The sequence below is a fragment of the Onychostruthus taczanowskii genome, unplaced genomic scaffold (genome assembly GCF_017590055.1).
Source record: "Onychostruthus taczanowskii isolate IOZ18803 unplaced genomic scaffold, ASM1759005v1 scaffold65, whole genome shotgun sequence".
Lineage (NCBI taxonomy): Eukaryota > Metazoa > Chordata > Aves > Passeriformes > Passeridae > Onychostruthus > Onychostruthus taczanowskii.
In genome coordinates, this window is record NW_024504233.1 from 2575629 (window position 1) to 2591142 (window position 15514).

The 15514-nt window shown below is 42.2% G+C and overlaps 1 protein-coding gene across 1 annotated transcript in view; it reads right to left on the reverse strand.

Moving 5' to 3' along the window:
• Positions 1-10249: 10249 nt before the first annotated feature.
• CRB1 (crumbs cell polarity complex component 1) overlaps positions 10250-15514 on the reverse strand; it is a 78116-nt gene continuing 72851 nt past the window's right edge. Inside the window, 1 exon segment of the mRNA XM_041420737.1 lies at positions 10250-10465. Within this exon segment, the coding sequence (XP_041276671.1) occupies positions 10250-10465 (216 nt within the window).

Sequence of the window (15514 nt, forward strand, 5' to 3'; positions counted from 1 at the left end):
TTAGTTTAGCACAGTGCAGCTGCAGCCGATCCTGAATGATGGGCAAAGCATTTCATTTTTATTGCAGAATTCACTCTGTGTTAACCTCATGTTCCCAAAATGAAAAATAACTTTATCAAATTCAGGGATTTAGATTTTTATTTGATGTGACAAACAATAACAACAACAACAACAACAACAAAAACCTAAGCAATGCCCGGAGTGTTGTTGTGGGTTTGCTGGTGTTCAGATAAAGCAGAGTAGAGTCTGTCTGTGGATTTTCACCAGTCAGAAAAAAATGCTAACAGCTTCTTGCACTTCAAAAGCCCAGAGGCAGTCAATCTTGTTGGAAATCATGTATGAAACATAAACAAGTCTTAGTTCTAAAAGCAAAGTTTGGGAAGCACATTTGGAATATGCTATGGGCTGTGTATTATTTCCTTTCTGTGACTGCCTGTTTCACATTCCTTCTGAAAGTCGAAGGGCTGGGCTCCTGATTGTGTACTGCTCCACTAATTTTTTATTTTTGGGTCCACTTCTTCTCTCAAATAATTGTCACTGAAAGATTGGGAACAGAGCAGCAACAAAGCCCACCATACAACTCTGAAAAAGAGGGGTACAGTGTGGCCTACAAAGAATCTACTCAACTTGCTTGCAAGGCTTTTCCTAATAGGTCTGTTATCTGTTTATAATTGTTAAGTCCTAAACGAGACTGTTTCCTGGATGAGACCCGGTAGCGTGTACTCTGTCATGTATGGCTTACACAATCACTTGCCTACAAAAGTTTGTTTTCCAGCTGTGTATAATTCTGTGAATAACTCAACTAAATTGTGGTACTCTGCCTTGAAATGTGCTTTAGAAGTTGTAGTTACAGCAGAAAGTTCTGTCCTGCCTACAGACCTCAGCTCAGTTCCATCCTTGCACTGGCTCCACATTCTGTAATACACCACTGTATGGAGTCAGCAGTGTTCTGTTCACTGTTCCTTTTGAGAAAATAACCTGTTAATATAATACCACCTGTTTAGCAATGAGGAGGATTATGTACTTAAAATGTTCAGCTGAATAATACATACAAACACCTGACATTTGGCCTGCTCTGAGAATAGGCGACATGCTTATTTAACGATTTCGAAAATGTTAAAACGGTGAGGTAGAAATTAAAATGTCATTTTAAAATATTTGTATTTAACTTATCTGATTCAGTCCTATTCTACATTTCCCCTGGCATATTTGTACTGGGGGTCACGGCAGCAGTCTGACACCACAGATACTTTGAACGATATACTGAACATTGTTGGCATTTCAGCCTAATTAGTTGCATCCTATTTTGTGATTTGTCTTTGGTCCTTTGGGTTGCTGGCCCAGGATTTTTTTTGTAACCTTTTTTTTTAATGCTCATCATTGTCTCGTTTTAAATGTCAACAGACCAGTATTTGTGTAATTGATTTTTTCCCCTTCTTTTCTCGCCAATGCCAGAAAATTTAACAAGCGATTTCTACATCTCAGGCTACACACGAAAAATACATCCCAGGACTGAGTGACAAACACAAACTAATCCAGTCTGTGCAGGTCCTGAGTGCAGCCACATATTTTTCTGGCCCATGGTCACTGTTACCCATAGTTCTGAAGCAGAATGGTCTTCTCTGGGACTGGTTTAATCATTTGTGCTAGCATGGGGCCACCTCCGTAAGGCAGATCTGCATCTTCTCTGTTGGGCTTATTTCTCATGCAAAAACCTGCTGGAGCTTCCTTCTCCCTGGGGTCAGGTTTGTCATGGTTGTCTATGATCCTGCCACTGCTCTGGAGGAAAATGCTTGGCACTGGTCTTGTTCAGCTGGGCATTGATCTTTTATACATTCCAGAAGGAAAGTCTCCAACTGCTGGTTTGCTTTAAATGACCCTCACTTGTGGCTACAGGAATATTTAAATCTCTGGAAGAGCTGCAGTCACTGGCACATGAGGATGCACTGTCAGAAACTGAGGGACAAGAGCAGTTGCTCTTCTGGTTTGCTTCTTTTCCTGCTTTGTCACTGAGGTCTAGGTCAAGGTTGCTCTTTTCGTGGGTGTTTCTAGGTCCTCGTAGCCAAGGTGTGAAGCACTGTTCCCACAGTGGTGCTGCAGGTAGCCAGGAAGGAGAGCCTGATGTTTTTTCCTCCAAAATATATCTGGGCTCCTGGCTGGTCCTGAAGTGGCTGTGGTACAGGCAGGGTGCCCTGTCTCACTGGATGCCCACAGCTTGTTATATGGGCATCCTCTTCCTGCTTGCTGAGGAGGGATCAGAAGCATTTAAGGCTGCATTTATTTGTTTAAACTGTTCTGTCCTTTGAGCAAAAATACGTGGAAACACTCATCACATCTCCCCTGAAAACTTACACTTCCCTTATCTGCCTAACAATTGTGCAGTTACCTGGGGGTAGCACCAGAACTCCTGTTACCTGTGAGCCAGCTGCGTGGGAGATGCTCACTTGTTTATTTTGTGGGGCAGAAAGCAGCTCTGTAACCCATGGCTTTCCATGCCCTCACTGCCTGGGCACTGCCAACACGCAGCAGTGCAGGGGCTGCTGGCACAGGTGACAGGGACCACAGCCAGCGTGGTCACATTGCCTTAGGGTGGCCCTGCACTGCCCTTGCCTCCCACTCCTCCCCTGCTGCTGCTCCTGCCGAATCTCTGCTGCCAAGAAGGGTTAGTGCAGGTGCCAAGTGAAACTGAGTGGGTTTAAATTGGAAACACACATTTTTGTCAGTGCTGGTTATTACAGTGCGTGCCAGTGGAAATTGCGCTTTTGCTGGAACTACAGGTGGAACCTGAAAGGTCACACACAATATTGAGCTGAGGAGAATGGCATGCTTCAAACGGTGCCATGAGGAGCATGGAACCAGATGAAGGCCTGTGTGGCTTTTCTCTGATCAAAATAGATGATTGAAAGCCGTGATTTGGACATGCCCGTCTCTGTGGAGCTTGACAATGTTAGATGGATTGCTGGGGAAGGAATTGCTTTGTCAAATGTCTCTGGCGAGAGAAAAATCATGGCCTGATAAAATCAGAAATTAAAAGCAAGGTTTGTAAAATCAAATCAAAAAACAGCAAAGATGCTTAAATTGGTTGCAATATAAAATCTCCCAATATCTTTTTATCCAATAAGTATAATTTGAAAGAATGTAAACTCAGAAAAGTCATGACTGAATTAAGACCTCTTCCTGGCCTTCAGTACTTCACCTGTGCCTTGATTCATAATTTATGCTCTGGCTTTTCACTGTGCAAGAGGTCTTCACACCTCATGGCTTGCATTATAGATGGAGGAGTTTAGGTTAAAAACATGCTTTTACTGTGAGGCTTGGGATGCTGCCCACTCTCCACATCAAATTCATGTGTGCAATTTAAACAAGACCTCACTCTGCTCCCAATAAATGCACACCAGATGTATCTTTTATAAATGTTAGGTTTTGCAGCATCTTGACACATGCCAGTAGTTTGAAGGCTGTGCATGCTTCAGTGGGGCATGAAAGCCCCATCCATTCATTCAACTGTAACATCTTGCAATAGGCAAAATTCTAGTGGTGTCAGCTATTCGCTGCTCAACTTTATTGAGTTACAATGCCTAATCTGATGCTCTTTTTTTGAATTGTTTTCGGAGGTGTCAGTTTTCTTTAGCTGAGAGGTGATTGAATAGCACAGGAAAAGGAACTTGGCCAAAATCCTCTGATCCGTGATTCCTGATGTTATGTGACATTACACATGTAAGGTTTGTCCTGCAGTGAGACTTGGGGCTTATGTTAAATAAAACATAGTACAGACATTTGGGGCTGGGAAAAAGACTTTGCTGTCTCATATCTGGAGACAAGACTTCTGCTGTGGGACTGTATTTATTGTGGACATTTAAAAAAATGTGTCAACTATTTTCTTTAATACTGTAAATTAGATGAAGTTTATTATTAATTAGCATCTGTGGGAGCAATAATCACTAGCCTGATGTAAACAATGTCAAAAATTGTAGCTTAGATAATCACTGGCCAAAAACCTGGATGGGCCAGATGCTTCCTCACATCCTGCAGGAGCAGAAGGTGTATTTTGGTGGTGTGGGAAAGAGAGGATTCCCCACCTGAGAATGGGCAGCTGAAGCTGGAAAGTAGCGTGACGTATAGGTGTAAGTCTGTGAAATGTACTCTGAAAGTTTCAGATCACTCAGTTGTACTCAATAGAAAGATAATTCAATTTTGTTGAAAGGAGTAAGAATTTTTGTGCTTCCTCAAGTGAAAGAAAATGAAACAAATCCATAGTGATGGTAGTGGTGTTCCTCTTCCAGAGAACGCAGAAAAGCAGTGTTTTCTATTTAAACCCCACAAGGTCAGATCATGATCGTCTTTGGAGAGCAGGGTCTTAGTTCAGTTGCTAAAATATTGGCAAATGTGAGTTTCCTGGTTTTGGAGCTGTTCCTCATGTTGAGGCTTAAGAGATGCTATTGATCTAGGCAGTGAAGTACTCTTACCCAGAAATCGCTTTGGCACACTTGGATTCTTCTGCTTTGTGTTTTTGAAGAATACACAAACTTTTATTTAGATGTCTGAAAAAGAAAAGGATTGGACAATTATTTTTAAAAAACACCTAATGACACTTACCGTAGCCTGTGGCACAGAGTTCCTCATGGGGAATCTGTGACATGCAAATAGTAGCTGACACACATTTATCAAAGGAGGACATAAGAGTAATGCCTCAATGGATTTGGATTCACCAAAGTACTCTGTGGTTATTTGGCAGTGCTCAAAGTGCCCTGCCCTGGGTGCATAATGGCTGCTCTGGCTGTAGCACAGGATGCTGCTGCTTGAGTTTGGTTGGTTACATGCCAACTTACTGAGAAAAACAAATTCTCACAAAAGTTCACATTCACCTTCTCTCCTGGGTGTATCATTTTTGCAAAGGGAGCTGTTATTGCCAAGAGAAATCTTAGCAACCTATTTGCCTTCATGGTAGACCTTCAGAGGGTTGGGGTGAGCGCAGATGCCTCTTCCAAGAGGACAGGGGTGTGGGAATGGCAGGCCTCAGCTGGGAAAGAGTGTGCAGACTATGGAAGGGACAAGACGTGAGAGGCAGAGTTGGCCCATAGCTTCAAAGGCATCTTTCCACTCTTGGGAGTGGTTTCTCTAGGTGCTGTCTCCTCAGTTTCTGCTGTTTGGGAAGTCAGCTGCTCGCAGGCCATTGGGGCAGGGCTGGGCACTGCTCAGAGGGAAGGAATTGTGTCTTACCTGGAGGTGTTCTGTTGTGCAGCCAGGCTGCAGAGGAGCTGAGCTGCTCCAGGGTACCCTGTCAGGGTGCTGATGCTTTTGAGGGAGCAGGACTCTTGGCGTCTGAGGTCATTGATCTTTATTGAAAAGTAACAGAAAGGCTTTTGAAGAGAGCACAAAATGGGACTTAGGTTAAGTGAAAAAAATCCTTACAGCTCTGCCACTTTTCTGCCTGCAGTCATCCACGGTGCTGGGAAGACATCAGTAATTTGAAAACCAGAGCATGTGCTTCTCAGCATGTATAAATTAGCATCTGTGGGGCTGTATTGATTTGTGCCACCTTGGGACCTGGCCCAAACATGTCCTTTGATGGTCCAGGGCAGTGGGTTGGTGTGACTGCAGCGAAGGAAGGTGCAGATTGCAGTGCTGAGGCTGGCAGCTCCCACTGTTCACCTCATTCCCAAGTATGGAAAATGTTTCTTGATCACTTGACTTCCAATGGCAAGCTTAACTTCTTAAACTGTAAATCTCATTCTGACCTGGGGATAATTTCCTTTGTAATTGCATGATGAAAGAATCCCATAAAGTAAAAATAATACAGGCTTTGAAATAATCCTTATTTATTGGTCATTTTGATCCTGTACAGAGCAAAACAGTGAAATGAATACAGCATCTAAACTATGAACGTGTTATGTACATCTAGAGAAGGAACAGATAATTTTACATGAAACAGAGAAGGCACATAATGCAAGGTAATGCTCACTGTTTCACAGGTTGGATGCCACCTTTTTCCAAGGAAAAGGGAATGGACCATGAAAGGGGGGGAAGTTGCTTCATCCTTCCCCTGCCTCTGAGAGTCTTTGGAGGGATTTGGTGCAGGGCAGACTGTGTTCTAGCCTAGCACCCTCTCTTTCTTTGTAGAAGGCTATTAGACACGAAGAGAAAGTTAAATATGTAAGGCTTGAGAGTATATTGAGCACTTTTTTTTCTTTAATGGATAGGTTGCAAGTGGTCATGAATAATATATTATACTTCAAGCTTTTGAGTCATATAGTGAGAGAGATTAAACAAATGGAATTTGAAATATTTAAAGTCTTTTATGTGGATATCCCACCACAGTAGTAGAGATTACCAGTGCTTTTTTTGGGAACCAGAAGCCAATTTCAGTATTTTTTTCCTTATAGCAGCACACATGCCCTCCACAACTCCTAGATGTTGTGCTTCTCCCTGAATGTGCTTCTGTACATTCTATTAAACTGGGCTGAGAGGCAGAAAATACCTTGCCATCTGCTATCTCTATCTTAATCTGTGCGTTAAATTTCATCACGGATGTTATTAGACACTCTTTAAAATGTATTCTCTTGTTTTAGCTGTTGTTCCCTGGTTGAGACATGGCCCAGAAGGGTCAGTCTTCCTAACCATGACTATCATGGTCGCTATAGCATGTTCATGAAGCAACAGCTTGGGGACTTTTTGTGCTTCTCCAGGCTGCCATTGAGCATTTCCAGCTGCAGTATCTTACCTTCCTGCTGCCTTTGGATGTTGCTTCATTAATTCAGATTTTCAGGAAATGTGTTTGAAAATGACATTTGTTGCCTTCTGGGCCTTTTTTTTGTTTGTTGTTTATAAGATCATAGAGTTTTGAATATTTCATATTTTAATCCCACTTTAAAGTAAAACATGCCCCCTGTGAGTTATCCTACACAGACCTGTTTCGGTAGGTAATACTCATTCCTGACTCACCATCATCCTCCCACTGCTTCCTTTGGCCTCACTGCTGTGACAGTCCAGCTTCACCCTTGCTGCGATCCAGCTCTTGCCTCCACCTCCCTCAAGTGCCGTTTACTTTCATTTCCTTTTCTTCTCTCATTTTTCTGTGAATTTCCACCATCTTACTTTTATCACTTCCTCTCCACTGAGGCTGACAGCAATCACAACGTACTCTAATCTTAGTTTAAAGGTTTTTCCCCTGCCTTCTCTCTCCTTGACTTACTTTCTACAAACCACATTCATATTTCACTGTGAGATTTTTCTCTTTGTTCTGCTTTTATGGGTGTCTTTTTAATTCTCTAGGAGCATATTCCTCCTGAACTCTCTTTGGTCTGTATGAAAAGTCTTCAGGCTTTCATCTTCTCTGCCTCTTCCTTCCTCTGTACACGCTCCTGGGTATCTTGCTCAGCCCTAAAGATTCTCTCTGTGGCAACATTTTCTGGAATATTTTATTACTTCTTTACAGATTGTTTTTCAAGTGTCTCCCAAATTTCATCCTTAGAGAAGAGTAGATTTGCTATTCAGCTACTTCCTTATTCTTGTTCTGTCTTTCCTTGTGCTTTCCTTCAAGATAGTTCTCCTTGCAAACTGCCTCCATCTTCAGCTGCCTTATCCATTTTGTCCCTTTTCTTTGGATAAGGTGATAATTAAGCCTGGAAGGGACCTGCTGATGTCATCTAGTTCAACCTCCTGCTCAAATAAGAACAGAGTTCAAAGTTAGAGCTTTATTAGAACTATTCTACTGCTATTCTGATACGACATCATTTCTATTTTTCTTTATCTCTGCTATTCCCTGAGATCTCTATCAATTATCTCAGATGAGCTCATTGACCAGAAAATCAAGAGCATAAAGCAGGTGTGTGGAGGCATCTTCTTTGCATCCACTTTGTTAGTCCAGTGCTGCTTCTGCTGCTTGGGCCTAACTCATTTTTCCAGATTTGCCCTGGTGTTCAGAGTTTGCTGTCCCCAAGCTTTTCCCAGCCTTCTCTTCCTCACTCACTCACTGCTTGCCCCCTTGCCATCACAGCCTCCCGTGTCTTTGCCCACTTGGCCACTTTCTTGCCATGGTTTGTCTTTGGGGTTCTCACAGCTTTTTTGTGAGCGAGGCAAAACCCACGGGTAAGAATCCACACAAACAACTTCTTCTTCCATTGGGGTCTCTCATCTTCATGTGCTGCAGTTCTCTGCTGAATCAGTTGCTTCCTTTTCTGCCCCCAGTGTTTAGGTATTTTTCTAGAAATGATCACCCCTAACAAACTTTATGGAGTGCTTTTTTATGCCTCAGCAGTGCCTCATGGGGCAATAGCTGGGCTATGGCAAGTTTCAATTAAAGGCTACTGCATCTGTAATTATATAAAGCCATGATTTGAAAAGATCCAGAGAAAAGAATTTCTGCTCTCTCTTATCATAATTTTAGTAACTACTTTTTCCACTCTTTCCTCAGTTGTCGTTTGAACTCTCTGAATTTAGACTGCAGCTGTACAACAGTGATTGCATTCAAAATAATAAGCTTCAGTAGTAAAGCTGTAAATTTGGCTGGAATAAAATCTGTCATGCATTTTTGCTGTGGCTACATTCTGCTCTTCTAACTCAGCTTGAATCCAACTATCCACTCACATTTTCTGTAGTGCCTATTTTGAAGGATATTGATGAGGACTGCAAAAAGTCCTGAATGTGCTTACTATCATAGTTACTGCTAATCATCTCATACAAAAATGAATGTGAGTGGCATTGATCTTCAGTAATCCCTTAAGGGGTCATCCACACTGAATTATGAATTGATCATTAATTGAAAAGATGAGTTAAACTCTAGGATACTGAGTGTGCGTACTCTGTTATGCAACTCCTGGAATAATCATCTGGGGGTTGATGTGTTTGTCGGGATGTTTCACCACCGTGGGCACATGTGAGCTGAAGTGCAGAAGGAAATGCCTTTATGGCCTTTCCACTCTGTTGCCTCCTTGTTGTGGGTTCAGTTTATGTGGGAGAAATGTTTGTGATTTAATTACTTGACTACATCTGAAAATTGACTGCACGTTTTACAGTTAAATTTTGCCTGTACATTCCAAAAACCCCTTTGACCTGGGAGCATTTTTGGCACATGGAATCATACATTTGTTAAGGCTGGAAAATACCTTTAAGATCACTGAGTCCAACTATTAACTTAGGTTTTCAAATGTCTGTTTCATTACAAGATTTCTTCCAAGCTTCTCCCTTACGTTTCATGCATTTGTTTCTTTTTCAACAAAGCAACCCTTTTGCTGCTGAGGTTTATGAGGTAGTTAAATAGGATTATTCCTGTTTTAAAAGAGGAAAATTGAGGCATAAAAATCCATTTGCCCATGATCTTCTCAGAGAAGTCTGAGCTCCACGAGAAGGACCAAGTTTGTCCTAGTTATTTTCAAGCCAATATTCTACCTGTAGGCCACTTCTGCCTCTTCCCTGGTATTTTCCATGAGCTTTAGGAAACAATTCTGAGCATGCTTTTTGGCAGCCAATGTATGTTCGCAATGTGAGAAGCAGTAATTTTCTAAAAGGGACCATTGGGTAATATTGTAATAGGAAAAAGGCAGTAGTGTGGATGTACACAATTTGTTTAGGATATTTAGATTTCATGTCTCCTGACAGCTCAGGTTGTGCCCACTGGGTATTTTAAGCCACAGTCTTTTATCCTAAGAGAAATATGTGCTTTTGTGGAAACTGAAATTCATTTCACCTTCATTTTAGTATAAGGTGGAGGAGCAGCAAGTAAAATGCAAGAACCAGAAGGAAGAAAAACAATTTTGAAGCATTTATTTGAGAGAGTTTTCACACAGCTTCCTTTTAATCCCTGATTAACAGATGAAAAAAGATACACTGAGACACAGCTCTAGTACTAAACCCTTTGAAAGGAGAATTACAGTGTCTTTATTGTACAGGCTTAGTTGATTTGTCTGCATCATCTTCTGCAGCAGTGATTGCTGGGCAGCCGAAGGAGGGTGCAGAGGAGAAGCTGTTATCCGTGTGCCGTTCAGGACAGGCAGTTACATTTATCCCAGGAGCCATTGCTCTCCGTAATGCCTGCTGCTGATTATCAAGGCTGGAGTTTCCAGTGCAAATAAAAATTGTCCTTGGATGGTCCAAAGCAATGACAAATGTCATTGGTTCACTATTGAACTTAAAAGGAAAGCAGTGCAAAAACCATTGTCATGTTTATCAGAACAAAAATGAATATATCTAACATATGTACAGTGTCCCCTTTCAGCCACACCTGAGGATGGAGCAGCGGCTTTGCTTTCTTCTAGATCAGTCTTTCCATGGGTGGTGGCTGCACCATGTTCCACATCTCCACGCGGGAGCCCTCCTTCTCCTGGCGGCTGGGGCTGTAGGTGCCCTGCGTGGCGCGTTTGTTGGCGGTGACGGCGGACACCGCCATGGCCAAGGACAGCAGCACCAGCAGCGCCAGCGTCACCGAGCCGATGGCCGCGAACACGCTGGAGACCAGGTCAGCTGCCAGCTGCAGGGATGGAAACCATTGCAAGGTGACTGCCACCAAGGGAAGGCTGACACACACCTGGGCTACCCCAGAGGGAAAACAGAAACCGTTCTATGGACAGGAGTCACATGGGTGAGTTACTGCTGAAGCACCATTTATTGCAGGGAACTACATTAACCCCTCCCTTTCGTCCTTTGGACTCCTCAGAATGTGACTGGATGCTTAGTGTTCAAGGCTGATGTATTTCTTGTAAGGACCCATTTCTTTTGACAGCTTCCTTACCTTGAAAATAACCTGCAAGTTCATATGTCTGTGGGCTGCAGTAGTACTTCAGCAATTATTTAACCACTTCAAAAAAAATCATTATTCTTAGAAATTTCCTATATCATTATATTTCCTATATTCCTATATTTCCTTCCTATTTCCTAAAAATTCACTATTCCTATTATTCCTAGGAGCTAATTTGAACATATATTGAGTTACTTGCTGGAGGAGTGAAATTTATATGAATATATATACTTAAATATATATAAATTTTGCTTACATTAAACATTGTGAAATGTAGTATTTCTACAGACATTCCTACTGAAATGTAGTATTTCTACAGACATTCCTACCAGTAAACTTTTCCACCGGCATGTTTGCATGAAATAAGCATATAGAGGCTGCACAATAGTGCATAATCAGTATATTTTTCACAAGTAAGTTTTAAAATATTCATGCAGCTCTTCCACCTACAGACTTCATAAGTTCATCTACAGAAACAAGCAGTACAGTACTGCATGGATTGTAAGGATGCTCTGATTTTTTGGGTTTTTTTCAGTCTTTTATTACATTGCAATGGGCAATGTAATAATGTCAGAAGGCAGAGTGCACATAAACCAATCTGTCAGCTGTAAAGCTTCAGACCAGAGAAATTTTATAGTTGGTAGATGAACATTTTGTACACATCTATGTAGGCACTTTCATGTGTAAAAAATGCTCATGGTGAGGAGAGCAATGAAGTGATGTGGTTAGTGTGGAAAAGTGGTCACTGTGGACAGAATGACCCTAGCAGGAATTGAACTTCTGGGCAGATTGTGCCATCCATCATCTTTTGATTTGTATTACAAGTGACAGCTGAACTGCCCGAGATGAATGCGTGCTTGAGGCTGAACTTTCAAATCCCCAAATATTTAGAAACAGAAAGCAGCAGGTCAGAGCCTGTTTCCCAGTTAGGTGCTCCATGTTGCAGGATGTTTTAGTGACCTGCTTACTCGTCATTTCTGAGGAAGGGCAGTCCCAGTCCAGAGCACGAGGATGATTTTGCACTCAGCGATGGATGGCTGGAAGTGGATGCTCTGTGTGTGCATCCCCTGGACTCGTGCCTTTGCCAGAGAGCAGCAATGCCAGAGGGAAAACATTAAACCAGTCCTGCCTCTTTCTTCCTCTCTCCAATCCCACACTGATGTAAAAGGTCCTGCTATAATAGTAAAAGCAAGTTTGGCTCAGGGGTTCTCTCCAGGGGATAAATGATCGACTGGGATATTTTTCCTCTGTCCTTGATGGCTAAATATATGGTCCCTGTGATTTTAAATACATTTTTCCCAACAGAAATAATATAATGCAGGTGTCAGACCAAATGACTACTACTATAAAACAAGGTGGCATGAAGCATGTTGGTCTATTAAATTGTATTGAATTGGGAAGGTTATTTCATCTTTGGATGGTGTTACAGACATATTTGAGATCCTAGTTTTGCTCTGTACTCTGTTGGACTATATGACCCTTGTTCCTCTTGTCTCAGAGAGGCAGCAAATTTTTAATGGTATTTTTGTTCTCAGAAGCTCTCTTTTATTTTCATTGCCTGCTCTGGGAAAATAAGGACTAAGATAGTCCAAGTTAACTCTGATCCTAGGGTTGAACAGGCCATTTACAAGAGAAATTCACTACCACAGGCAAATGGATGGTATTGCCTGCCTCTGATATGTGAAATTTCTGAATTCAGTCTCCACTTTTCCAGTCCATACTCTTTCCATTCCTGTTCCAAGCATGTCTTTCTGTATTTTTTAATTTATGATAACCTTCAAATTAATTTCTTAAAGAAGAACTTTTTGCAAAGAATTGGGGTGAAGAAAATCTTGTTATTAGAAGAACCTTACCCATCCTGAGGCAATATGTAAAAGAAGTTACCCCACTGATCAATATCTGCAGAGCTGGAGATTTACCATGGTAAAATACATAAGCTAACTTTATTTCTATGTCTATATTGCTTCTAATTTCTAAAAGTGAAAAAAGTCTTTTACTTAATCTTTTAAGGTGGATTCTAGTGATCAAAACCCCCTGATGTTCCAGTGCTGTCCCCTGGTTTATCACCCCACAGCTCCCTGCTGAAGTTTCCAATATGAGGTACCCCCTTAGCAGTTTCACTGAACTGGTAAAAAGAGTTGCCAGAAGGCTCTGCAGTCTGGTCCCATCAAAATCAACTGCTTCTTTAGTAATTAATGGCTGAATTGTTAAATTAATTTTGAAAATCAGCTGGCTGATCTGGAAAAAAATATCTGAAAAGCTCTGTCCCCTGTCATCTCAGAGTCTGTTCATTGCGTGTTCGGTGATGATGATAGACTGAAATAATTGTAACTAGTGATTCCAAAAATAAAAGAGTTGAGCAGCATTTTTAGTAACATTAGGGCTGCTGAAAGAGTGGAAAAGAGGTTTTCTGTCACTGACCATGCTGTGTTCTTTGTATAATAGAAGGGAGTGGTCACTAAAAATGCAGTTTGAAATTAAAGGTCCCATATCAGTGCTTCAGGCTTTTTTGGCAAGTGCTTGCTGGTGCTTCCACCATGGATGGGTCTGAGCTGTGAACCTCTGGGATGTTTCAGAGTCCCTGGGGCTGCTCTCGTGTGCTCCATGTGTGTCCCAGATCCCCTGGCTGTGGGTATGGGGCATCCTAAGGGACTAGGACACACTCCAATATCAATTTTCAGCTTTGTGTCACCATTCCCTTCCCCACGTTAACTGGTGAAGACCTGGCTGCTCAGCTGAGAGATGGCCATAGACAGATTTTGGTGTGCTTGTCACAAGGCTGTCACAGAGTACCCAGCAAGATGTGCTCTTTGGCCTAGAGCTTCAAAAACAGAAGAGGAAAGCTCTGGAAAATAATGGACAGAGCAAGACCAACTTCATTTTGTCTTGGCACCAAAAAAAGCCACCACAGGACACCTGGGAGCTTGTGAAGAGAAACAAGTTCCTGAATTTTTTTGCTGAAAACCTTTGTTGCTAGGGAAGCCTGTGCTACACCTCAGCCCCCATACATTGTGATTGTCTGTCAGAAATAATTCTTGCTAATAAATAACACATGGTGATCACAGCTATTTCTGAATGTAACTTCAGCACTGCTTATGAATAATGAAATATATGCAAGGTAAATGGAGGAGGGTTAGTTAACTGGCTGGGCAATACCTTAGAGATTCTCATTACAGTTTGAGGCTGGACTGAAAGGCCTCCTGAGGGCTCTTCCAACCTGAATTATCTTATGAGCCTGTTTTGAAGATAGTAGGTGACAGAACAGTTTTAAGAGCCTATAATACAGAGGAGCTGCCAGTAAAAGTTGCATCCTTGGTGGCAATGGACACTGATGGCAAGGTGATACCAACAAAATGAGGTTTGCTACCTTTGGAAAGCCTATCTGCTTCTCACTAAGTTATTTTTTTTAGGATGTTCTATTTATATACCTTTGAATGTCAGCTGGAGCAAGATACTTTTTTTTGGCAAAAATTTTAAAAAGGGAAAGAAAAAACATGGTTGAATTTAGTTTTCATGTAGTGGATGCCTTCATCTGCAAAGACAGGAGAAAATGCAGGTAAAAAATCTTTGTCTTTTTCTAAAATCAAGTCTTTTGGATTTTCACTAGTAGTTTCACATCAAAATTGACTTTTTTCTAGGGTTATTTTAATTATTAAATTTAAATTATTTCAAATATTTAGATTGCATAAAATAAATCATTGACTAGAGTGACATTTCATTATTGCTCTGGGTTTTGCTTCTCATTTGGTTATGAAAATAGATTTATTGTTCTGCTCTGGTTCCTTGATCCACTTTTGAATATGAAGGGCCCAGTTCAGAAGTCAGAGCTCAGAGGCATTTATCAACCCAGTGTATGTTTTCTTACCTTTAAGCAAGCCATCTCCCAAATGGTTATTTTACAAGAGGGAACATTAGGGATTTGCTATAATGAACATTCCCACGTGTGCCAAGTGTCAAAGGCAAGTGGAACAGCACGAGGGAGCCCAGCCAAGTGCGCAGGGCCTGCTCCTCCTGCGAGTGTCACTTCAGCAGGGCTGAGCTGAGCTAATCCTGCCTTGTGTGCACACAGGGATGGGTGTTGTGGCCACCAGGGCTGAGCCAGGCCAGGAGGGAGGAGGAGGAGGATGCAGCCTTGGTGCTGGCAGAGAAAGGGCAGTGGGCGTGAAAGAGGCAGCGAGTGCTCCCTTGGGTGCTCTCCGGAGTGTCTGTGGAGGCAGGAGCTGCCTGCCCCTGTGCCTGGGCACGGGGGATTAACCCACCTTCATTTCAGCATTGCTCACAACGTGCCTGCTTCTGGATGCATCTCCAGACAGAGACATCAAGGCAGGCTTTAAAACACAGGGATTGACAAACCCCGGAGCCTTCCCCTGCCTGCCACGTGCGGGGCTTTTGGGGATTTCTGCACGGCTCGTGTGCACTGGAGCTTTTGCTGGGGAAGTCTCAGATCCTGAGTCCTGACACCACTCACAAGGTTATCAGCTCATTCCTGGTAAGAACATCTGAGCCGTGCTGCCCAGATTTACTGCCTCCAAATCACAACCATTTGCTGTGGTAACAACTGGCTTGAGTAGTCCTAATCCGTGGCAGAGGTACTTGGAAAGAGTTGGGGGCATATAGGGATAATAGTGAGCAGCCAGAGAAAAGCCTTTTACTTGATTAAAAGGCACACAGATATGCTGAGTTCATTTCACAGAGGATTTACAGTCATCTTATTGGAACTTTTTTCTCTTACAGGCTGAATTCAAATAAGAATTTGTGTAGTTCAAGGAGAAATCCAGTCAG